We start from the raw sequence: 26,440 nt of genomic DNA, 5'->3' as shown, positions 1-26,440 counted from the left end.
AAGAATAATCAATCACAGGTGACTGCACGATGGCAGAACAAAGATATGACTTGAATAGAGATGGGCTCAGAAAGCGAATCACTAGAGAAGACCAAGGCACAACAGTCAAATCCCCAACACACACTGCGGTAGGGCTAATGTAATTATTATGCGCTATCTCCGAGCAAAAGCGTTGGAAGAAAACCCAGGAAAAACAGAAACCCAGAAAGAAGGCTAAGCCAAAAGGGAATGTCAACCATCAGCCATCAGATGTTGTTGGCAGCCTGCTCCTGGACACGAACCAAGACATGGACACGGCTATTTCCTGGTATTTGCTTTGCCAGCTGCCTGGTGCCTGGTGCCTGGTGCCTGGTGCCTAGTGTCCTGTGTCCTGTGCCCTGTGGCCTGTGCCCTCGTCTGTGAGATGATGATGACGATGACGTGGAGAGTTGGCCACATCATACGAGAACATGATGATTTATGCATAAGCCATATGGCCCACATGGAAAATGCACACCAGAGTGCTTCTGCTGGTTCTGCTCTCTGTGTTCTCCGTGCTTGCTGTGCGTGAAATGCCAACTGCAGACCAAAGAAAGTGGATACACGAGAGTATTATAGAGAGCTTAAGACTGTACGTGATTTCAAATTGCTGTGGAACGCTGGCTAATTCAATTTGGTGGCTGGCATTGTCTGCTCAATCTATCTGCAAACACAATCAGTCCATATTCCACTAACAAAAGCGTCTAAATAAATAAACAGTCAAAAAATGGCGAAATGGCTGACAGAAAGCGATGGCATTTTGTTAGTCAAAGTGCTGACACGGCATGCACTCCCAGATTCAGATCCAGTTCCAGTTTTTTGGCATCAAAGCTTCGGCAAGTCGCAGCATCCCAGCATCTTCCTGCCTCATTTGCGACCCGCTTGGGCTCCGCTCCCCAAACGCTCCCCCAAGCATCCGAGTAGTTGAGTGCAGCGTTGAGATTTTCCCATCGAGGCAGAAGGGGAAGGGCACACCCTGGAAAAGCGAAGGCAAATTGAAAATCTATGAGGGTCGTGAAGGCAACCAACCGAATGCTGCAAGTGCTTCTTGTAGCATGCCACGCCAGTGCAGTAAAATGTTGCAGCTCTCAGCTAGAGCCAGAGCCAGAGCAGTTACCAAATTGTTGACGCAACTAATTAGGCAATTAAGATTGATTGTGTCCCATGTTCCAGGGCTCCATCTGTGAATTGCATTTTTGTGTTGGGCGAGGAGAATGAGCAGAATAATTAACAATAAATGAAAGGCTTTACCCTGCTCTGATTAATTGCATTACGGCGATGCAACAAAACAAAGGAACCCCGAACAAAACCCTTTGATTAATGAAACAAAGGTAGAACACTATTCCAAAGAAGATAATTAATGGGTAAAATGAAAATATTTGAATCGAAATAAAAAGATATAACTTAACAGAAATTGATGATCGAAAGCCTGTTCAAACAAAAACTGCTCTGGAAAACGCTCAACCGAAAATCTTACAAAATAATAACTATACACTAATATCCGATACTTTAATAGCACCTTAAATCTAACAAAAAACAAAGACAATATACATACAATATAAAACCAATTAAAATAATTGAAAATGTATTTTAAAATGCAAAAGTACGAAATGCATTCCACTCGAAATGAGACAATAGTCGTAATTATATTTTCAATATTTCCCCTTCATCGAATTTGTAGTATTGTTTACTTTCTATAGCTTTTGCACAATATTCCGAACAATTAAAACCACATATTAAAATTGCTTAGAGCTCCTCCTGTCCTGCCTGAGTCCTGGATCATTAAACTCAAATTATAAACCTTTGTACATACGCCAGCAAACTAATTACAAAGCCCAACTAAATGCCAAAGAACAAACTAACCTGCCCCTGTCCCTGTCCCTGTCCGTGTCCCTGCCCCTGCCCATGTCCCAGTCCATGCCACACATTTCTCCGCCCCTAAGTATGCAACGCTTTTCCCAATTACGTGTCAAATGGCTAATGCAACTTTCTCTACAATCTACATACAATCTCGAAAATCTCCAACGATGATGATGATGATGATGATGATGACGTTGATGATGATGATGGCAGGCGTGACAACCATGTTGAATTTCTTCACTACCTCCAACGGTTTCCGGAGCACTCTGCCGGTCGTCTCCAATCTAACGGCGATGAACGTCTGGGACGGGGTCTGCATGTGCTTCATCTACGCCTCCTTGCTGGAGTTCGTGTGCGTCAATTATGTGGGCCGCAAGCGGCCGCTGCACAACGTCGTCTATCGGCCGGGCGAGAATCCCGTAACACAGGTAAATTAAATAATAATTTAATTTTATTCACACTCCAAGTACCAGTACCAGTACCAGTCGTCCCCTCCTTTAATGGCGCTATGGAAAGCTCCAACCCCGAAAAAAAAAACAAAAAACAAAAAAAAGCTAATTTCGTATGCATTTTGAAAGCAATTAAATATGAATTTTACATGAGCGTAGCGTACAAAAAGCCAACAATATTAAAACAAACAACAACAAAAATAACATCGAAACAAACCAACATAAAAAAACAAGCTACCAACAACAAGCAGAACACACAATGAACACCCCAACAACAACAAAAGCAACAACAACAACAAAATACAAACATTTGTATAAGTTAAACCAGTTATTTGTTCTCTCTTTGTTTAAGAAGCAAGAAACACCTGATCCCAAAAGTCATACTCGTACCAGCAAGAACCAAATATACATATATACATATATACATGTATATATATGAAACTTCAGTCAATACCAATATCAATTCGATTACTGTCACATTGTGTTGAGTCCCACCTCCCTTTCTCTCTATCTCTGTATCTCTCTATCTCTGTATCTCTGTCTGTCTATTTTTTCCATCAATGTCTATCTTACGTTCCCTTTTCTCTGTACTGTACTTGTCCCTTCTGATTTCGATTAAGTATATATGGTTTTTAGTTACTAGAACTACTCTATCTATAACCCATACCAGCATTGATATCCCCCCAACCAACCAACAACTACAATAACAACAACAACAAAATGCTCGCTATAATAACTCACTTTGTGTTCATATCCCGACTATCCCAATTTAGCATTTTGTATATGAACTTTTTTTTCAACTATAATAAACGTAAATTTGTGTGTCATAATATTTAAAAAAAATCCAAATAAAAACCAAAAAACCCAGAAAAATCAGTTAAGCCCAGCAGCGACTTGAAATGAATCTTGCGATTTGATTTTTCGGTTCACACACACACATTTGATTGATTTTTGTTTTGTTTCCCTCTGTCCTTTTTGAAGGGAACTGTCAATGTATGTGTATTTATTGTGCTGATGATCGGTTTTATTATTTTTTTGCATTTTTATTAACCCAACAAGGAACTGGCCAACTTCAGTTCGAGGTCCGACAAAACCCCATTGACGTGTTCAACGTTTCTCTTGCATTCATTTTAAAACCCATTAGTTTTCGGTTCGGTTCGGTTCTGTTTTGATCATTTCTTTTGTATCTTTCTTTATAAATGTTGTATAATACAATTGTTTCGTGCGACCAACAATGCGTTTTATTCATCTCCAATTAGTTTTGCAAATATTTAAACTAAATCAAAAGATAATATGAATAATAATTAGAAATTAATTGAAGCGTTTTACATGCCAGTAGGTAGGTATGTATGTATGTATGTTCATTTATGTATATTTATTCTTTATTTAACACCCACCAACAACAACAATAACAACAACAACCAAAGGAAACAACAAAAGAAAAGGTTTCCACTAAAAAGTGAATTATATAAAATATGCATTTTGTTTTTGTGTAGGCACTTTTTCAATCTAAGAATAAAACATTTACTAATGCACGTTAAGCATTTTATTTTCGTTTGATGTGTTTCAAAAGTTTTCGACACCCAATTGGAGTTTTGTTATGGAAATGTGGCCTATTCCCAAGAGATATTGAAATTCAAAAACGATTTACCTCAAAATCGGAACAATCAGAGCAACCATCGTTCTAGTTATATGCCACTCAAGCAGTTCCAATTTCAAACCCATAATTCATTCATAAACAAAAATTTATAAATAAAAAAAAAAATCCTCTCTCAACAAAAAAAGAGAACCGAAAGACGTAAGCCAAAACGAAAACATTGTTCCCAATTTTTGTGATATGCGAATATTCGAAGCTAAAACCACCAGAAAATTTAATTTCTTCTCAAAATAGCCGTTAAGTGTGAAATGAACAGTTCAGAAAAAAAAGAAAGAAAAAAACCGAAAAGATAAGAAAAAATAAGAAAAGAAAACTAAAACCCAAACAAAAAAATGACAATCAAACCAAACTTAAAGTGTGTTTTGAGTATGAACATTATTTTGTGTACATTTTTGCAGCGTCTTCCAGCAGTACTAAGCAGGATCGGAGTAATTCTTGCAAGTCCTTTGGTAAGCTATCAACCACAACTCATGCACCCACTCCGCCCACTCCTCCGCCCCCCAGATCCGATCCCTCTAAGAAACCAAACCAAACAAGAACCAAACAAAAACTGAACAAAAACCCCCTTAAAAACTAACAATCAAATCAAAGCAGCAAACAGCAACAACAGAAACACACAACACACACAACCGAATACCGAATACCGAATACCCTGTAAAACTCCAGCCCCAAGTCCTGTACTTTTCCTCTCCAGTCGGCGAAAAGTAAACCCAAGAAAAACTTATGAAAAACAAATGGCATGCGAATTTCGCTTTGATGAAAATGCATTGAGAAAGTTTTGTTTCAATTTCGTCTTCGATTTTGGTTTTGGGATTTTGGTTTTTGGTTTTTTAGTTTCCAGAAAGAAACATTGCTTTGGTTCATTATTTGATTTGGGAAGCCAAATGGGAGACCAAATAAAATTAACAATAACTATGATTAAAACTTAAATAATTTACTAGTAGACTCGCACTCGCTTTCAATGTATATAATTTCATACTTAATACATTAATTATTTCCAGTGTTTATTTACCTATACCTACATATATAGATCTTGATTTCATTTAACCATAACCGAATCGTAATGTACTTAAAGTACTTAAACACCCGACAGCAAAGTCAATGCATACCGATATGCTTCGTATGATTATTATTATTGAAGAATATCCAGACACGCACACAAATGACAGCCACAAGAACCAAACAACCAAACAACCAAACAACCAAACAACCAATCAACCAACCAACAACAACAGCAGTAACAACAACAACAACAACAACAGCAACAGCAACATAGAACATATTAAACTCCATATAAAGATCTATTCTATATGTTAAAAACACACTTTAAGGTCACTTACAATTGGGAAAAATGTTACGAGAGCAAACTCTGACAGAAAAAAGCGAAAAAAAACAACAAGTATTTTGCGAAAAAAATATACTAAACAGAAATATATACTATATATATTCGGCTATGAATCAATTTTGTTATTCGCCCTTGATTTCATTTTTAATTTTAGTACATGAACTTTGCCACAAAAAGAAATCAAATAATAAATTTAAATTAAGTTCCCTTTTTATTCATTTTATGACACGCCCTTGCCTTGCTCCAAAAAAAAAAACAAAAAAAAAATACGTACTACTACGAGTACTGCAAGTGCCAGTGCCAGTGCCTGTGCCTGTGCCTATGCCAGTGCCATTGCCGGAAGTGTTGGCCAATATTATTTATGCTATTACCAAATTGTAGCTGAAGTGCAAATATTTTTTATGTGTTGTCTGTGCTCTGTTCCGTGTATGTATATGTACGAATGCTTGAAAGCTTTTTGTTTAGGCGTTTAGTTTTTAGTGCATTTTGCTACAGCATTTGTGTGGTGCATTCTCTGTATTCTGTTGTGTTCTCTAAATATACATACTAAAATACATACCCATATGTACACATGGCATCTGTATCAACCACTTTTAGCACGAAAATCAGTTTGAGCAACAAAATGTAGTGTGCGTGGGACAAGTGTCTGTCTGTGGGACTGCATTACAAGAATTGGATACGATTTTACTAACCGAACCCCGAAATATCCTATAAAAAACCCCAAAATACTGCCTTGAATCGTGCGATTAACTCAAACGCCGCTGTGTGGCCTTCAATTTTCTCCGACTAAGATCTCTCTCTCCGAACCATATCTTCTCGATAAACCACAAAACATCCACGATAAAGAATACAATACTCTCACTTTATACCAACCCCAACACCATCCGTCCCACTGAACCACAACCCGCCTGCCTGCCCCAATATAGGATATAATCGATCGAGAATTTCATGCTGCTTTGTCCTCCGAAAAGGCCAGCGCCGCAGCCACACCGGGCATGTCGATGGCGGGCACCCCGGCTGCCGGCTCCTCGTCGGCGGCCACGCCCGGCACGCCGCGCACTGTGGAGGCTGTGGAGGAGTTCTTCGGCGGCGGCATGCGATGGCAGGAGGCGCATGGCGGCATCATTGGGGCGGCAGTGCAAAACATACGCGCTCGATCCATCAAGCGGAAGGCGGCTAGGAGTCCGTCCACATCCACGTCGCCAACGGCCGCCTCTGGTGGGGGTGGAGTGACCATCGAGCATATCTATGAGGAGCCTGGTGGAGCCAGTGGCACAGCTGGCTCTACTAAGGTCAAGTTCAAGGATGAGCAGCAGGAGGATCAGAAGGAGGAGCAGGAGAGCACCACGTCCTCGCTGCGTCGGTCGGTGGCCACCAGCACCCCGGCTCTGGTGGTGCGCATCGAGGCGGAGACTGAGGCGGAGCAGCAGCAGCAGGGGCAGGGGCAGGAGCAGGACATGGAAATGTTGCAGTTGCCGCAGAAGCCACCACGAAAGAAGCCATCCCGCTCCAGTTCCCCAGCCTCGGTTTATGGCGAGTGCGGTGGCATGATGGAAACTGTGAGTACATGAGAACGGAGAGCTCTGACGGAGAGCGGAAAACTCTGCACCCACCCGAGACTAACCAGAAAAACCCCAAAACGTAACCCGTTTGTGCCTGTCGTTCTTGTCGTTGTACAACCAACAAATAACTAACCATAACAGTGTAAAAAGCGAAAAGAACTAACAACAAAAGACCAAAGAAAAAGTCAGCAGAAAGTTATCGCTGCCTGGCTCCCTGGCTCAATTGTGCAGCCCCCACCCTCTTTCAATTCGATTGCCTGCGGTTATTTTGATTGCCATTTTGCCAAAATACACACAAATGCACTCAAAGAACCCCAAAACACACACCCAAGTGCCGACTCAAAGTTTTTCCGCAAAATTTAAGCGACAGCAACTGATGTCTAACTGCATTAGACATGAGAGAAGACGGGCAACAGTGGCTCGAGCAATTAGGGAATCGAATAGAATGTCATTTAACACCTTAAATGTATGCTGGAGAATGCCTCAATTTATTCTGAAGATATTCCTCAATCGGCTATCCTCACACAAATCATCTCCTATCAAGATTCCCCTCCGCCAACAATTGCAATCGCATAAATCATTAAACTTCCGCTGGAGAGAGTTCAGCCAAATCAAACCAATCACAAGAGGCGGCCGGCCGGGGGCAAACAGTGGGCCAGCGCCAGCGCCAGTCCCAGCCCACCCATCATCATCATCTTGATAAGAATGCAGAACAGAGTCAGAGCAAGAGCCAGAGCCAGAGCCGGAGCCCCTATATAACGTAAAGCAAATAAAACCGACTCAAGTGGCCATGCTGTGAGAGACAGAGAGAGCGAGAGAGAGACCGTTTTCCAGCAAAACTACTTATTCGTATTTTATGGGGAAAATTCTGGCACGCTGACGACGACTTCCGACAGCAGCAGAAGCGGCAACGGAACACCACCCAATAGAAGGTGCCGGAGCAGGAGCAGGAGCCGGAACAGGTGCAGGAGCCACAGGGACCGCGGGAGCAGCAGAGGGACAATCAACAACAAGGTGGCTGGGAAAATGTTTTCCACCATTAACATGTAAATTAAAAATGGGGCACGCGTTTAAATTGGCGCCTGGCCAGGTGGACCCTACAGCAGCGAGCAGGACACTGGCAGAGCCGCAGCCCGGGATGCCGGGATGCCGGGATGTCGGGATGACGGGATGACTGGGGCCGCAACAGGACAACATAATTATTCATGAGAGAGCCAGAGTGGAAAATACCGTAATGAGCCCGAGAGCAACGGAAAACCAACGACACGAAAATGAAACACAAACAAATGGACGCCAAGATTGTGGGGCAGAACGAGACGGGGGCAGGGGCGTGCTTCTGCATGCATCATAATTGTCGAAAAATTCTTGGAAAGGATGCACAAGGATTTTAAACAGAAAAGTTTCGAGCATACCGCACTTCGCATTTCCCCCATTCTCCCTCTTGGGATTCGTATGGGAATGCTGCAAAAGTTCTCTATAAAATTCTGAGGGGAGTACGAGTACGAGTACGAGTATGTAAATGCCCAGAGTACGCCGCCTCTTCGAGGCATACATTTTTCAAGAGTTCCGAATTTTCAGAATAAGCTTTTTTGGCTTTCGCCAGAAAGCAGCTGAGGGACCACTTACATACATATAATACATATGTAAGTATTACTTCTGAAACCCAATTATGGTTGGGCTAGATCCGCTCTCTCGAAAGATTCCATTTCCACGATTTGTTACGGGAAATGCAATGCATTCCTTTTTTTGTTGTAGAAATCTGAGAAGAGAAGAGAAGTAACTTCTGGCACAGGTACCGTGTTGTATTTGGGTCAGCCACTCTATCCGGCTGCCCGGCTGCTTAAACACACCCGCATAATACATCTTACCTAAGTAACAGCTTCCTGACTCCCAACAGACCTCGCCCTCCCCACTGTGCACTCGGCAAATGGCGTTGCCAGTAGTCAGTAGCCGGCAAACAAAGACCCCAGGTCCACACCAATCTCCATCACAATCTCTCTGTCTCCCTCTCTCGGCCTCTGGGCCAAATCCCGCCCATTCTCAGTCTCATTCTCTCGTTGGTGTGTCTCAAATGCAACTCGGGACGTGCTCCTCTTAGGTGCAATAAATTGCAGCATACTCGCACTTTCAAGCGGACGCAGTTAATTTCTCGTCCTGCAACCTACGACCGAAAGGACTATTTATAATGTCCACGATTTTTTTATGTTAATTATGCGCACAACTCTCGCCAACACTGTGCCTGTGCAGTAATAAGACGTTTTTATGCAATTTGCAAATTTCCCAAAAACTTTGCACCAACCAGAAACGGAAAAAAAACACGGCAACACGGAATACTTATATGAAATTGAAATAACATTCAAATATTTTTGTGTAAAAAATTTTTTTTGGGTGTATTTTTGTTGTTTTTTTGTTGAATGGAAGGTCGGCATAAACTCCACTCCACTGTAAGATAAGGTTTAAATACTATTTAAATAATATTCATGTTATCCTTGCTTCGATGTGCTGTATATAGTAAGCTCCTACCGAGAGCTAAAGGCTTTGTTGTGTTACTCACTCGAACAGAACACATTAGCTTGGTATCTATCCACTACCCACCCCCTCTTAGATGTTAAGCACGCTTTAACCCTCACCCACACCCACACCCACACAATAGAAAGAAAGCACAAAGAACTATCGAGCAATAGCCTTTAACCTTAAACCTTAAACCTCAAACCTTGTATGTACTCCATAACCAATCATTTCCCAAGAATAAACATTCCGCATCACACAGAACAATCAGTTAACACAATTAACCATTTAATACAGAAACTACTCCCACAATCATAATTAAAATATTTTTTTGACTGAAATTTCGATTCTCATCTCATTTGCTCCAATTATAATTTCATCCTACTAGAAACTAACAAAAAATAAAAGAAAAACACAGCAAAATTCTCATGCCATTCTCATGTCAATCGAAATACGAAATTCTATACAAAAATTGCTAAAGCTTCAACAAATAACAAAAGATTCAACAATTTTGCGTTCAGAAAAAAGAAACTATTAGAATTGTTTTCAAAAATAAACCTATATAAATTCAATAAATTTAATCAAATGTCTGCGTGGGGTCCAGTTCAATAAACTAAAAGCGAATCTGCTCTTTTTTGCTTTTTCAAATGCTGCCACTGACACAAAAATCGAACGCAAATATTAATAAACAAAAAAAAAACAAAACAAAACAACAACAGCCCGTAAGTATTGACCGAAAGACGGCTTATGAATATTTTTTCCAAATTAATTTCGTAGTTAAAAAATAACAAAAAAAAAAGAGTTGCTCTATGTCTCTCAAGCGCTTTTGTAATCAATTTTTTTGTAGAACTTTTTGTTTGTTAAATTTCGAATTAACTTTTGTGCCACATATTTTAACGAACTTTAATAAAGAAAAATATTCTTTTCTACCTTTTTTCATATACTTTATACGTATAATAAATAAATATAACTATATATGCTTTTTGCTGGGTTTTTGCAAAACGAAATGCAAACAACCGCCAATAAAACCCTGTAACCCTGTAACCTGCAACTGCAACATTTCAACCAATTTTCCAACAAATTTTCCGTTTGTTTTTCGTATGTGTATTGATGTGCGTGTGTGTGTGTGTGTGTAAATAACTCCTTTTTGTAATTTTATTGTAATTTAAACTGTAAACTTGTCATGTAAACTCGTTTGCCAATCAATCAATCAATCGATCGATCACACACACTCCACATGGGTCAATCAAAATTAACGAATAAGTTTTTTAAATTTACCGCCGTTTATCAGGGCGAGAAGAGGCGCGATGCTGGCGCTCCGAATGAGATTGTGGCCTGCACCACCTGCGGCGGCAGCAACAGTCCGTGCACCCATTCGGCAAACAATGGATGTGCCACAGAGGTGAGAGATGGTCCACGCCCCCATAGAGGGATAATAAACCTGTTTATTTTTTCCGTTTTGCAGACATGCTTCGTCCAGGTGCGCAAAAAGGAGCCACCGCATCCGATACGAGTGGCCAAGACAATCGATGTCATCGCTAGAATTACATTTCCAACTGCTTATGCCATTTTCCTGGTATTCTTCTTTGTACACTACAAAGGATTCTCGTAAAATTAAGCAAAGCAAAATAAGCTGCCTAATGATAATGCATACAGCATACACTAAAAAGTACGAGTACGAGTACATAAATAGATATGCTGGAACACGACACGCTAAATTGCAGAGCTACGGGAATACATAGGTCCGGAGACGTAATCGTTATTCGTTCGTGCCACGAGTACGTTTGGGAGTTCAGGAGTAATCGTTTACTAAGTTCTAGGGCCTTGCAAAGTCATTTAATTTTAATATGTATAACAAAAAGTGAAACACAAAGTACATCTAATTACCAATTAATTATTCTTTAAATGGCAACAAAGCAACAGAGCAACAGCAACAGCAACACATGACAAAACCAAGTGATAAATACGTCAAAATGAGGAGAATTAGTTTAAACTGAGTTGTTAGTGGGGGAAAAACGAAAACGAAAATGAATAGGAAAAGAAAAAGAAAAAGAAAAGAAAGAAAAAAAGGGAAACAAAGTTGAATGAATAAGTTGTTGATAATTAAATTAAATATATAATAAACGAAAGAGAGTTACATTTACGCAAAGCAAATGAGCAAAACATACGAAAGAAACAATTTCGACTGCCTGTTTTTTTTTCTAAATAGTAGAAACAAAAAGTAAATAAAAAACACAACAAAACAAGTAAACAAAACTTTAAATTAAATGGCAAATTTTTGCATATGCTCGAAAATGCATTAGTTCAAATTGAAACAAACCAAGAACACTGTCTAGAAATTGTAATATAAATATTTAAACAATTTATTAAGCAAAGAAATTCATGCTGAAAGTACCAAAAAACAAGAAGAAGAAAAAAACGAAAAGGATAAAAGACCTAGCCTAAATAAAAAACTTTGAAATTATGAAACTTAACACGGAAATACAAACCAAAAAAAACAGCTTTAAGGCTTTACCTACTCGAGTAGTCCGAAACGTACAGACCTACATACATACATATTTATATACCTACATACATACATACATATAGACATACATGCATACATATATTTACAATTCTAGTCAGATATTTATTATCAAGGGAAAATTAAATTTTGATTTGTTGAAATGCTTCCGCATCTGTCAAAGGGCAACCCCCCCCAAAAAAGGAAACCCCCAAATTGTTAATCATCACAGAGATTATTCGTTATATTATGTTATTACTATAATTGTTTTTATTTTGATTATTTTTTGAATAAATGTTCGATCTATGAACCCGAGAACTCTTTTACTCTCATATGAAATTTATAGAAAAGAATACCGCCGCTAAGTAGACCACAGAAAAAGCTTTCCTAACTAACTAAATTGTAGGTGAAATACATACATACATACCATTTCCACAGAGCCCACAAAAGTATGCTTTAAAAGGGATCAGAGCCCACATACAATATGTAAGCCATCGAAACACCCTAGGGTAGGCCACACACAATTTCTTTTGTAATTTGCCAGAGTTTCGAGTCGAGTAGATTCGATTCGAATTATTTTTCGCATCATTCGAAGCATTCGATTTTTCAGTAGCGACAGGAATTGCCTAAACAATTTTATTAAAATACATATCAAAGCTAATAGAAGAAAACCTTAAACAAAGCAACACATAAACACACACACACACACACACACACATACAGACACAGAATTATTTACATCAAATGTAAGACAAAAGAAGACAAAACTCTATAAAGCTCCCATAAGTAGCTATGAAGGATATGCCAACCCAACTATCACTCACAAAATAAACACCCAAGTATTTTAGATAAAATGTATGTCAAACCAAAACAAACACCAATGCCCTGCAAGTCTTTGTAGAACTAATAAGAACTAAAAAAAAAATGTATGAAACAAACAAAAAAAAACAAAAAAAACACCTTAAAAAGCACAACTTAAAACTTGAACCTAAACCAAATTTAAACCTTGTGATAAACAAACACAAAAAGCAAACGAAAAACTAAAAAACTAAAAACTAAACAAAAGAAAACCTTTGCATACGAAATTTTATTGAAATTAATTGAGAGCAGGTTAATGAGGGCCACCGTTACCAATTGTTTAAACAATGTTACTTATAGATAACACAACAACATGCGTATACACCAAATGCTTTTTGCAAATATATAAATTTATAACTTTAGGGATTTGTAGATTTTTTGGAAACTTTTCTTTGCATCGTTTTGCAAGTTCTGCGCAATTTTCTCTCATTTATAAAAAAACGAAAAAAACCAAACATAAAGAAACTAAGCTAAAATTAAAGGAAGAAGAAGAACCCAAAGACAAGGACAATCTTTTTGCAATTTATAAAAACCAAAAACGTAATCTGAACAAATGAGAACGCAACTGAAATATGGGAAAACCCGTTGATATGAAAATGCAAATGAAAAGGAAAAGGAAAAATGCTAAAGAATTCGGAGCCTTTTTTGTATGCTTAGCTGCTTATAAGAGCCACAAATAGAACAGAACAAAAATAGAAGGTATATAAATAATAAATTCCAATTCATGGCGTCCAAAAAGAGAACAATTTTTGTTGCAAAAAGTATTGAGGCAGATATGCGATAGGAATGGGTGGGAATAGGAATGGAAATGGGAAATTGCTGAATGTGTGGCCAATGTAAGAAATGTACAAATACAATACGATTGAGATAGATCCCTAAAAAAAACAATAGGTATGTATATTCGATTCGTTTTGGACTACCAAATCCGAACACCAGTAGCCACCGCTTTGGGGGAAAGTAAAGGAAAGGAAAGGTGCCTTCTTTAAAAGAACTAGAACAATTTTTTGATTACTTATGTAGAGGGTTAGATGGTTTCCAGCGAAACACAGTTTGAGTTATTATGAATAGAGAGCGAGAGTGCCCCATAAGATCCTTCTATATGGATATGTATATGTATATGTGCGCCCCATTAAAAGATTTCAGTTCGGGATTGTCTTCTGTTCGAAACTCCTCACAAGCTAAACTGCTGATAAAAACAAACAAAAACGAAGTAGAAGCTAAACCAAAGACCAGTAAAACGATAAACGTAATACATACCATACATACCATACATACATACATCTAAATGGCGAAGATCTACCACTAACCACTAACAAGAAGCATTAATAAAACTAGCAGAAAATTCAAATAAAAAATAAAATAGTTGTGTAAGCAAATTATAATCTAGATTTCAGCAGAAGTCCAGAATAACAGAATAGCAGAATAGCAGATTCAACTCAAAACCACTTTTTAAATTCTCAATATCGAAAAGCTTTATAATTTGTAATGCTAAGAAAATACTGTAAATATAAATAACATAAACGAATACACTAGTTTAATAATTTTATCGAATAAAATAATTTTCATTATGAATAATATATTTGCTATTTATAGGCAGAATTTGTTATAAAAGAAAATATACAAAACGAAACAAACAAAAACAAAGGAAGGATGAAAGGATGAAATTGTCAAAGAGCAGAGAGCATTAGAGCAGTTTAAGTTCTCAAATTTATTTCACATACAAGTAGATTTCTTAAAGATCAATTACAAAAAAAAAAAACCGAAACCGAAAAGAAACCATGCAACAGGCAACAGGCAACGGGCAACATGCAAACATAAATTAATAATAATAATAATAGCAACTTTTTTTATAATGCACAAACCTTGAGCATAGGCATAATAAGATCTACAAATTTATTAACATTGCATCGACAAAACGAACATCCTGTAAATACACCAGAAACATACATAAACCAAATGCAAAACGATATGATATGATAGTTATAAACGACAGAATATTTGAAAAGAAATAATGGAAAAAGCAACCGAAACCGAAATAAAGCAGCTTCGCATTAATAAAGATCGTCTCGTCTCAACCAGAAAAAACCAGAACAAAAACAACAACAAAATTATTCAATACACTTGAGCCAAAATTGTCTTTAATTTGAATGCAATACTGAGGGATGGGAGGGGTAATTCCGAGATCGGCAGCTCGAAACCTTTCCACTAGTAAGACTTCTTGGGAATCCTAGATATGAAATCACAAAACAGTACACCAGATCGGAAAACGATAGCAATAGTACCTGTAATTTGTCCAAGTAAGTATCCCCCAACAGTTAAACATCTGTGGGCCTTTCTGTCGCTGATATACCCCTATATCGACAGCAAAGGAAACGAAAAAGGCGCGCTCTGTTTTCAGGTCAATGCACACGAGTCACAGGCGCAGGCGCAGAGACAGTGCCAGTGCCAGTTGCCGTTAAGACAGACAACCCCTAAAATGAGAAGCAACCTGCCCATTGTATGACAACTGAATGACTGGGACTGCAAATGCAACTGGGACTGCGACTGGGGCTACGAGCGCTCGCAGAGCTGGTGTTTCGAACAGCATGCTGGCCCTACGATGCACAGAAACAGGTTCCCGCCTTGGGCTCAAACTCGGAACTGGCCAGCGAGGACAAGTGTTTTGACCCGCGCAACAGCTTCCTTCCGCCCCGATCCGAGTACAACTGTCTCCGTCTCCGACTGTGGTTCAGCGACTCGCTTCGTTGATTCCTGCACCTGCAGCAGGGGGAGCAGCAGCAGCCGGCAATGATAGCACGCGGTAAAATGCTGTAGCCAGGGGTCTGGCCGAGTTCTACCTGCTTTTGAGTTGGCCAACGGGCTAGGCTGGCTGGATGCAGCAGTGCCCTCTGCCTCTGTCGTTTGCCACTTGTAATTATTTACGACTAAGTGGCCCAAAAGGTAATAATCTCCCCCTTAAACAGAGAGAATTAAAACAATTCTCTCAATTTCTTGGGAGGGAACAAAATACGTTACAATTATCCGACGGGTGGAAAAGGGAAAACATATGGATTGATCTTCGGAAATATTTATGTCAGGGTCAGTCAGTCCCAGAGAGCACCAAAGGAACACAGTCCGAAAACAGCTGATGGTCTATCGCCTATATGTGATAGATCCTTGAGCCGATGAACTACAAATGACGGACGTAAAGGTCGAAGGGCCAATGCAAATGGCAGAAGAATAGACTTAAGATCTGTCATTTAAAGTAATAGAAATACAAATTCCATCGATTAGCTACACAAAGTGTTTTAAAGTCTTTTATGAAACAGCACCCATTTGCCACATTCAACACTCACCCTGTATGAGACAACCTGCAATCTCGGTTCAACAATCAACAATAAAACTCAATCATTGCTTGAGCACTGAACTCGACCACAACTGAACGTGGGCACGTGGGTTTTACGCCCCTGTCATTACGGAATTTCCATATACTCGTTCTATACGAGTACGCGACACATGCAACGCCCCAGTCCCCCAGCTCCCAGGCCCTTCGCGACGTGGCGCCAGGAGTTGCATGCAGGAGGGACATCGAATTATAGTGGGTGTATGGGTATATGGGAGGTGTGGAAAGACTGGACTGGGGCAAGGAACTTGCCAAATTAGGGCCTTTGAAGCCTTCAGAGGCGTGGCAATTAGTCTTTCTCCATGTACACATATGTGCGAGCATTAATTGCTGCGATGGCCGAAAAGAAATCCAAATAAAAATTAATAATAACCAACAGCAATTGTTTGTCAGAGTTCCCACACTTGCAGGACGCGTCATAGTAATAATAATCCCCCCGGAGAGTGCTGGTGCTAGCGCTGGTGCCATTATAAGGATATTACGAGCATTATGTTTGTTTATTACGGGGGAGACGGCGCCGCGTACCGCGTACCGCGTACCGTGAAAGCGCTGAACCGCAACGAGAGACGGAGGGACGCAGGACGCAGGACAGAGGACTTAGCCTTAGCCACCCCTAGTCGGAGCAGAAAAAAAGTACAGCCTAACCCGCTCCGGACTCGAAATCAATCATTTACATAATCGCCATTCGCTTTTGGCCCACAACACTTTTCCACAGAAATGGACAAGTTGCGTGTTTTTAATTGTTGATTTTTTCCCCCGCATTTTGGTAGATTGGCTATAACGCGGAGAGGGGGAGGGGGTGTTTGTTGTACATCTAATATATATGTGTACATATGTATATGAAACCATTTCTAGATGCAATTCATGGAGTATTACGAATCACACCTGTAATGACTGGCAGCGAATGGGAATTTCTCATATTACACAGAGATAAGCAGGTGCCAGCCATCCAACTTGGGTAGAGGAGGAGTCACGTCTCCCCAAAGGATCGATCCATCAATGTATAGTACATGCAATCGATTACTAATGAGCCTGAACATTATTGAATTGCCCATTCTAGCAAATGCAAACACAAGTGCTACGGATATTAACAGAGAAATATATTCCTAACCATTAAATATAAGCCTACCATCCAAATGTCAGAGTCCATCAATCTACGTTTGAATATTGAATCCGAAATGGGAGTGGGCCACAAAAAAGTTGCCTGAAAGGTCAAACATCTGACGGAACCTGGAATCTGATACCTAGAACGTTTCCGAAAAAGAATATATGGGTATTTCCATGATGTCGAACGGGACAATCGTACACATTGCAGGTGGCAAAAAGGTCAAAATACGACGGATTTTCAAAATTACTTTTCCATTATAAAGAACCTCTTGATAAGCCCTATATTTGATGCTAATTATGACTGCTCCCGTGCAGTCACATGGGACAAGAATTGAAGTTGTTTTCGCGGCGATCAATTCGAAATCAGATTTAAGCGAAAATTGAGGCAATACGTACATTGATGCGAATTTCTGATAAATGTTGTGCATTGATATCTCTTAAAAGGGTTATAATTTTAAACATCTAGGGTTAATAAAAGTATACAGCTAACCGATAATGAACGAGGAGACTGCGGAGACTCTACATTTATACCCTATACTTAGTCAGTATGGCTCTCCTCCGACAGATGGCGCAGACATTGAACGACACGACAAAGAGTGCGAGAGAGACACAAAATCAGTTTGAACGTTTCGTCGGGCGCTGCGTAGCGACCGAAAATTGATTTTTGACTTGTGGCTATAAAAATAATCCGATCTGAGATTCGGCAATCTGATAAATATGGTCATTCTCTATAAATGTGCGCTTTTAATTTTCTCGTATCTTCAATACTGTTGTTGCCACAGATTTTCGTCTTTTGTGGGAGCGGAAGAGGGTGGTCTAAATTTTGAAATAAACTTGTCAAGGTTCGATATCACAGGAGTGTGGATACAAAATTTGGTTGCTCTAGCTCTTATAGTCTTTGAGCACTAGACGCTCATAGGGACGGACAGACGGACAGGACTCAATCGACTCGGCTGTTGATGCTGATCAAGAATATATATACTTTATGGAGTCGGAAACGATTCCTTCCGGATGTTACACACATCCATTTTCACCACAAATCTAATAGGGGTATATTCATTTTGAGTATCGGGTATAACAACATTTCTGGGATTCTTTTTTGATAGACTTTGTGGAAAAACTTGTATCAAGAATTATCTTTCATTTAGGACAAAAAATAGTAAAAGAAAACATGAATATAAAAATTTAAAAAAAATACCAAAAATAACGTAATCTTTTACTTATTTTAATAGCTTTTCAGATACAAATGAATGAAATTTTAATTATTTAGTCTAGGTGGACCTTTCCAAGAAAATGCCCATATGTAGATTCTGAAGATGCATACATTCTAAAATGCAATAAATTTCAAAGTGTAGTTAGTAGTTAGTATATATGTATGTACATGGACTATCAAATAAAACCCTTTCACATTCTCATATATGTATGCATGTAGTATAATCAAAGAATACATTCAGCTGAAAGCCATTAGCACTATTCCTTTGATTCCTTCCATGTACAGAACTATATAAACCTATGTAGGCTGTTTCTCCCACTTTCCACCTTCCACCTCCCACTTCCCACCTCTCTCGTCTCTCTCTCTCTTTCTCCTCTAACCTTAGCCAAGTGAAATTTGTGCCCACCCGAAAAAAAGAATAAAAAGTACAACCAAAAAAGCACTACAACAAAATCGAATCGAAAAGCAAATGCTAACCATTAACAATAAAATACAAAAGCCAAATGTATGGCGGCTCCTGGGGGGCGGGTGTGGGTTGTGGGTTGTGTGTGTTAGCCAGGAGCCGGAGTCCTCCAAAGGGAGGACGAAAAAACAAGGCAGAAATTCGTTTTTTATGTACCGCGAGTTTTTTATAGTTAGCTAGCTGTTGGTTGTTGTTGCTGGTGGCACCTTATCAACAATCTCGTTTTACCAAATAACGCAAAGTGCGCGTCATGGCATTGGTGTGGTGTGGTGTGGTGCGGTGTGGTGTGGTGCGGTGTTGGTGTAGCGTTGTTGGGTTGGTATTCGTATTGGCATTGGTATTGTGTACGTATACGTATACGTATACGTTTGTATTGTCGAGCAGCACACGCTATAGTTCGCTTATGAAATAACTGAAACTGCAGCCACAATCGAGGGAGTGGTCGAGAGAAGGTCTAGCGCGGGGCTAGGGCTAGTGGAAATTGGTAGTACAGCATTTTTTATACATTTTTTTGGTGGTTGCGTTGCCTGCTGGTTGGCCAAAGACAGGCAGGCAGGCTGGCTGGCAGGCCGGCAGGCAGGAGGAGGATGACGATGATGACGACAGCAGCGGCAGCAGCAGCAAGACCAATCGGCCTGCTACCACAGGGGAGCACAGGGGCAAGGGTACCTACCCTCTAGTTCCTCGCTCGCTCTCGCTCTCTCTCTCTCTCTCTCTCTCCCTCACTCTCCCTCTCCCTCACTCTCACTTCCTCTCTGTCTTGGCCAGGTGTGTGCTTGTGTCCATCATGTTGGTATGCGTGGGGGCTCGACGTTTCTTGGAGTTGGTTATTTCTTTTTTTTGGTTTAAAGTTTGGTGTGGTAGCAAATAAAATTTTAGTTAGTCACATGCCGTCGTCAAGGATACGCCGTTCAGTTCAGTTATTTGTTGTGCAACGTTCTTCTCCCTGGCAACCAACCGAGCAAGGACCTGCAGTACGTACCCCTGTGTGTGTGTGTGCGTCTCTTTTTTGTGTCTGTGTGTGTGTATGTGTGGAAAATTTGAATTCGAGCAAAGCGCTTCCAGTGCTGCAGACAAGGACAGCACCATTAGCACCTGTCTAGATCTAGAACAATTTTGTTCTCTATATATGTACGAGGCAGCGCTGCTAGTCGCTGCTAGCCGCTGACTGCTAGCTGCTAGCTGCTAACTGTTAGCGGCTTCGACGTCGACGTCGCCATCGCCAGCCTGGGCTCACCTTACATAGCCGCAAAATTCAAATTTGAACTTCAGTCAAGTGTCAAAGCTCAAAGGATTAACATGTCCTTGCGGCTGCAGCATGAGAACTGGTAGCCAAAAGCCAGTAGTGCAGAGACCAGAGATAGAACAAATTATTCATCCATCCTGTGGCCAAAAGGGAACACAGACACATCATTCGAAACGAAAGATCCTCCAGAGGTAAGCCCATAGATGATGGTCTTCGCTTAGGCTTAGGAAAAGTGTTTAGCTTAGTTTAGCTTAGTTTGAGACAACGACTACGGCGATCGTTATTGCTGGCATTGGCTCTTGGCACTGGGAGAATTCACAGTTGGTTTTCATATATTCTGTGGTTCTGCGGGTGCCAAAATCGAATGTTCGGCTCGAAACAGCAGCTGAAAAGTTTCAGCCTTAACAAATATATATGTTCATATATATGTTTTTATTGTTTTTTTTTTGTGTTTGATCGCTGCTGGAGCAAATTGAATGGTCGCAAGGAAATTAACCTGCCATGGCGATGACCAGATACATCAATATTTTTTTCAATGTTTTTTCTGTGTGTAAAAAGTTTAAGTGTAAGTGTTAAAAATATATGTAGAATACCTCGGTAAAAGAAGCAAATATGTCAAACTTTAGTCATAATTCTAAAAGACACAGATCTAAATTATTTGTGTGTATAGAATATTTAGATAAATAAATGAAGGCTTGCAATCTCGTAAGATCCTTAAAGGTATTAGATCTCTATGAACTCAGTCAAACCAAATGTAAGTGCCATGAATGCCTATTCACCAGAGATTCAACCTTCAAATAGGTGGCATGTTTTCTTTTTTTGATCAATTTCTTTGCTATCGAATCACAGCAATCTCAATATTACTCATACGCCCCATCAGCCCACCGACTAACGTCATTTTTCGCTCAGTTTCTTGTTCGAAAACCAATGCGCAATACCGAAAACCAAATTAATTTCTGCTTCACACGCAATGAATATAAGTATAAAACTTGGGTGGCTGGGGTTGGGGAATGGTATAACAATTATTTAAGGCTCGGTTGGCAGGGGGGCTCAGAATTGTGAAGCTCTTGAAAATATAGTATTCCGCAAGGGGGAAACTTGAGAGACATTGAACTTCTGGGGTCAAAGGTATTTTGAAAACTTGGCCAATAGCTTGGTCATAAATGTATAATGGGTTTGGGTTGGGGGAGTGGCACTCCTCCACAGAAACAATTAAGAGTGCACTATCCGTCCGGCAGTGGGGGGTGGGGGGGCCGGACAGACAGTAATTGGCCTCGCCAATGGGAAATTTACATACATTTGAACTTATCTTGATTGGAAATTACATTTTTAAGCGAATGTGTTGTGTGGCCAGGTGTCCCCTAGGTGTCCCACGTGTCCCAGGTGTCCGCTGTCCGGCGTAATCAAAGACACAGCACAGCACAGCACACTCACGGATCCGAATACTCGTAAAAATAGAATATCCCTTTGCAAATTGCCTTACTTATAATTCATTTGGCTAATAGCAGCCCAGAAAGGGGTACATGGTATGTGTCCAGAGAGCATATGAATATTTGACGATGAGGAATGGTGAAGGTTTTGTATCAAAAGAAAGCAGAAACTAATGATTCGATTCCTTCCGATTCTACATATTTTCTGAATCTGTTTCTGTACCACTCAATTAGAGGCCTACAATTTTCCCCTCTCCGCAGACAATACATGTGATTGTGTATATAATTTGAGAGTACATAGGCTGTCTTCTTGCCTGCATTTTCCGGCGGCATGGCATAAATTAGCATTAATTCATAAGTCACCGCAAATGCAATGCAAAAATGTTTTTCGGCTTCAGCTGAAATTTGCATACAAAGTGCAAGGCCCGAACAACGCCCTGGAACTATAATCGAAAGCACCAACAAATTACGGGGAGAGCCTCGTCAGGATAGGAGAAGGTGTACGGTACGGTACTGTACGCTACTGTACGGTACGACTTGGGTAGAGAGTGATGTGGCTAAATGCCGGCAGTACAGTCCTGAATAATGGCCTAGCGGCGCCAACTGGCGCTGGTAGGCAATTTTCTAGGAATCTAGATGGGTTTGGGTTTAGTGTGGGCAGGGTCTAGGTGCTGTGGGGGGATGTGCTGCAACTATAGATACACACACGCAGACAGACACAAGTGGCACATATGTATGTGGCAACAGAGTGGTAGAGGCTCGTGCATAATTTATTTAATCGCCAGCAACAAATCTAAATTGATCGTTAGACGTAGGCGAACACAGGAGCCAAACGGCGACAGCAACAACAGCAAAAATGTCTGACAAGGATATTGCATGTTTTCCACACTGGCACACCATACGATACAATACCGTATACGTAAAATATATATATCCCCTCCATTATAGTACATACCTCTTACACTGTATCCTTGTATACTTGTATCCTTGCAGTGCCAATTAACGAGAGAGCGTTTTTTTTGAAAAGAAATACCTGGACGGGAAGGAGCGAACAAACATGGCACCGCAGCAACAGAACTCGACATTCATCGATGATAATCTGGACAGCTGTCCATCGCTACTGAATCTCCCCGAAAGCCCCATACTGCCCACCAGGCGATGTCAAAATCAAGGCACCAACAACCATAAGCAGCACCATAATAAGCAGGTTGCATTCGAGGAACGTTTGGTGGACGCAGCACTGCCACTAGCACCACCCGCGATGCCACCACCGACATGCAAAAATAAACACAGCAAGGGAAGCGGAAACGGTGGCCCGGCCAGTCGACGCCATCGTTCCATTTCCCTCTATGGCGTTAATAGCACTGTGGTAAGTGCCTCCAACCACTTCTCTTCTCTCCTTGCCTCGCCTCGCCTCACCTCAACTCACGCGTTTCCCCTGCATTTCGGCGGTGGCGGCAGCTTTTCCACTGAAATCAAACAAATCATCTAATTGGGTGGGCAGGCACTGGCACAGGCACTACCACTTGCACTACCACTGGCACTGGCACAGGGCCAGGTGGGAGGAGTTGGTAGTAAGTGTTGGTTAGTCATATGCATGGACAGGGTGCCCATGCCCAGCACCGTCACCGGCACCGGCACCGGCACCGGCACCTGGTACAGGTCTTCCGGGGAAATAGTGTTTGCCATTCAGCTAGAAAATTGATTGTAATTCTTTGGTTGTGCAACCATTTTCATGTTAGAATCTTTACACTTTGGAAACAGAAAATACAAAACTTCTTCGAAGATACAGATTTCCCTATCAATAAGATCAGTGCTGTCCGAAAGTTGATTCCGATACCACTAAATATTGCCATCCATCATCTAAAATTCGACTGTAATTAAAATCAAAACTGATGTTTGGGTCAACAAATGATTAACGCCTGTCTTCTTTTCCTCTCTTTCTGGGGCTTTACCAAAAAACAGGAGCAAGGCCATAAGGAAATCCCCATTTGGATGGACGATGGCGAGCCGCGATACGTATCGGGTGTTACCAACAAAACCACATGCAATGACATAATCAAGGCCCTGATTGATGACGAGCTGAGCAACGTTGTTGGCGCTGGGCAACACTGCAGCAGTGATGATGCCAAAGGTAAATCAATATTTATACGATATATATACATATATGTATGCAGTAGGGGATGGGATGGATCCACATTGTGACAGCTGTGAAAAAGCAAAATGTTGCAGTATAGGGACAGAGGGCAGAGAGTATCCTGATGTGACGTGACTGCAGGTTTCGCTCATTTCTATTTCACAATTTGCCTTTTTATTTATTTATGTATGTTCCTTTTTCATTTACAATTATTGTATTGTTTTTTTGTTCTTTCTCTTTTCTTACGTTTCTTTTTTTCCGTTGGGTTCCGTTTTGAAAAATACAAGATGGCGGCCAGAGGGCAACAGCTACTACAAAGGAAACGGCGGCGGCGGCGGCGGCAGCGACATCGACGGCAGCAGCATCGCGTGACTACAGCGATTACATTATAACGGAAAGTTGGGGCGGCATAGAGCGAAGCTACGACGGCAACATGGCCATTTTGCCCGTTTGGCGCGCTTGGAGCCGTGTACACAATGAGGTAATAAGAGGCAGGCAGCTCCCCACCCCTTCCCCCCTATTCTGCCTAAGCGCCCACCTGGCGTGCAAAAACTGAGCCCAAAAAAGTCTACAGTGATTGCATAATAAGCGTTTTTTCTCTCTTCGGTCGCTCGGTCGCTCGGTCGTCCTGGCGCCACACGCAAGCCAGAAAGAAATGTGAAATTCATGTCGCCCCCGACCACCCCCTCCTACTCCCCCCCTTCCCCTTTGGTCACACCACCCCAGAGCATACATATGTACATACATATGTCTGTTTGATTGTCTTCGTATTTGACTTATGCGCTCTGAGCCTTTTCTTTCGGTATTTCCCCATGACGCACCCAACGAAATCAATTTGCTTTTGCTATTGATTTTTGTATTAAGATTCATATTTATATTTGGGGGGTAATTATGTTGTAAATTTTTTATGATCGAGCTCCCCCATTAGCACGGTCCTAAGTCCTAATGGTTTCCTAATGGAGTAGCTTCGCAAAAGTTTGGGGAAATCTAAAAAGATTATACAGTACACTACAATCTCGTCCTTTTCCCACTTCCTTTTACAGCTGCGCCTGTCGCTCAAGCATCGAGACAACTTCAGGGATCCCATGACGCTGCAGTTGATGCCACATGCTCCGCCAAGTGGCAGCTTTTCGATGATCAAGTGGCTAAAGAAGCTCCTGCATCTGAGCAAAAGCAAAAAGAATATGCCAAAGCCCACAAATACTCCTCCCAAAGTGCCCAACAAGACAAAGGATAGATGTCTGCTCAACAAAAAGGGCAAAAGACAACCGGCGGCCGATGAGCTGCTTCTGGCCATCATGCCGGATCAATTGTACAGTGCCACGGGAAACTGTTCGAAGGGCAAGCTATATAAACTCGCCGAAAATCGGGTCGCCAAGCAGCGCCGTCGTCGACGACCGACTCTGGCCACAGCAACAGAAACAGCAGCCGCGGCAGCGAATCCTCCAAACGAATGCAATAATAACGTGAATTATAATTATATACGCAGGCGCAAGGATCGACCGTTGCGCAACAGTGTTCGCAATAAGTTGGCATCCCTGCACGCTGACATGAACGTTCGCTACGAAAGGGAGTACGCGCTGACACGTCAACTGTCTGAGAAGTGCCGGATGTATAGGATTCAGAACGAACGCTATAGGCGGCCGGAAATGGAGGTCTCCGTGGGACAGCTGCAGCAAAACATCGAAGCCTATGCCGAGGACATAATCAAAACGGAGCACGAGCTGCTCGACCTGAAGAACGAAATGAGACACGACATATCCCTGATCAATAACCTCAAGCGGATGACTCTCGAGGAGACGGCAGACGAAAATTGCTGCGGTGTGGGCGTGGCAGCATCGAAAGAAGAACAACAACAGAAAGGAGAAACACCTCATGTTGCTAAAAAAGCAAACGAAATGCAATTTGTTGATAATATTTATGAGTTTTGCGACAATAATGCAAGCATGTTGGTTTAATTATACATTTACGTATGTACATACATATTTAGTTGGATCTTGTTAAGTTTTCTACCAAATAAAACCATATTATTTTACAACTATCATTTTTGAATACAATATTTGCATGGGAAAATTTAAATTTAATTTTAAAGTTTCAGTTGAAAGTTCCGTTTTCTTCGAGCGATATCTACCGTGGTGTGAGATTTCCGAGTGGGTACTTTATATAATTTTGTAAATACTTTTTAGAGACCATATAAATAAAATACCAAGAAAAATGTAAGAGAAAATAAAAAAACCAAAACAGTATAACGAGAGCAAAAGTTGGTGGCCGAACTACTTCAAGCTCTTTATATAATTCTTTCACTACACTGTAATTTTTTGTTTACACGCACTTTCACTCACTTTTTGGACACATCGCCTTGCACTGACTGTCGCCTTGCTCTCCTTGCCGCCTGGCACCACTTGCCATCTTGATTACCATCGTGCACCCGCCATTACTTTTGCTTTGCTGCCATGTATTACGCTCAAAAGTCTTTGTCCCTAGCCCTCCCTTGATGATCATCTGAGGTGATCAAAGATAACGTGATGTCAGGTGATTTTAATGACCGCTTAATGGTCGCTTTGAAAGAAGAACTGGGAGATATTGCAAGCTGTGATAAAGCTGCAGCTTGGGCGGCTCAAAGCTCTGCTGAGAAATCGGCTTCGGTTATGCTCATATTTTCTCTTCCTACTGAACGAGAGTGAGAGTAGGTGGCCAAGCGA

The 26,440-nt window shown here is 40.9% G+C and overlaps 2 protein-coding genes across 25 annotated transcripts in view; both read left to right on the top strand.

Annotated features, from left to right (window-relative positions):
• The window catches only part of pHCl-1 (pH-sensitive chloride channel 1), a 50,396-nt gene extending 35,577 nt beyond the window's left edge, over positions 1–14,819 (top strand). For 11 of the 20 annotated variants that reach the window (XM_033381907.1, XM_033381911.1, XM_015187350.2 and 8 more), the window contains 6 exons: positions 2,092–2,306; positions 4,383–4,433; positions 6,256–6,888; positions 10,119–10,121; positions 10,691–10,801; positions 10,865–14,819. In XM_033381907.1, the coding sequence (XP_033237798.1) occupies positions 2,092–2,306; positions 4,383–4,433; positions 6,256–6,888; positions 10,119–10,121; positions 10,691–10,801; positions 10,865–11,011 (1,160 nt within the window). In that variant the 3' untranslated portion in view covers positions 11,012–14,819. The remainder of the gene's footprint in view (positions 1–2,091; positions 2,307–4,382; positions 4,434–6,255; positions 6,889–10,118; positions 10,122–10,690; positions 10,802–10,864) is intronic. The other 9 variants (XM_015187355.2, XM_015187354.2, XM_033381915.1 and 6 more) reach the window with 6 other exon arrangements.
• A 4,969-nt stretch (positions 14,820–19,788) lies between these two features.
• Positions 19,789–25,782, top strand: meru. 5 transcript variants are annotated; one of them, XM_033383747.1, is made up of 5 exons: positions 19,789–19,899; positions 22,595–22,970; positions 23,567–23,735; positions 24,026–24,219; positions 24,782–25,782. In XM_033383747.1, the coding sequence occupies exons 2-5, from the start codon at positions 22,659–22,661 to the stop codon at positions 25,694–25,696; spliced, it is 1,590 nt and encodes a 529-aa protein (XP_033239638.1). In that variant the 5' UTR covers positions 19,789–19,899; positions 22,595–22,658; the 3' UTR covers positions 25,697–25,782. The 5 variants fall into 5 exon arrangements, with proteins under 5 accessions (XP_033239638.1, XP_033239636.1, XP_033239639.1 ...); XM_033383745.1 differs by lacking the exon at positions 19,789–19,899 and adding an exon at positions 19,942–20,362; XM_033383748.1 differs by lacking the exon at positions 19,789–19,899 and adding an exon at positions 20,573–20,736.
• Positions 25,783–26,440: the final 658 nt, after the last annotated feature.

The sequence above is a fragment of the Drosophila pseudoobscura genome, chromosome X (assembly GCF_009870125.1).
Source record: "Drosophila pseudoobscura strain MV-25-SWS-2005 chromosome X, UCI_Dpse_MV25, whole genome shotgun sequence".
Taxonomy (NCBI): domain Eukaryota; kingdom Metazoa; phylum Arthropoda; class Insecta; order Diptera; family Drosophilidae; genus Drosophila; species Drosophila pseudoobscura.
Note: the sequence above shows the minus strand (reverse complement) of the source record. Positions and strands in the feature narration are given on the sequence as shown.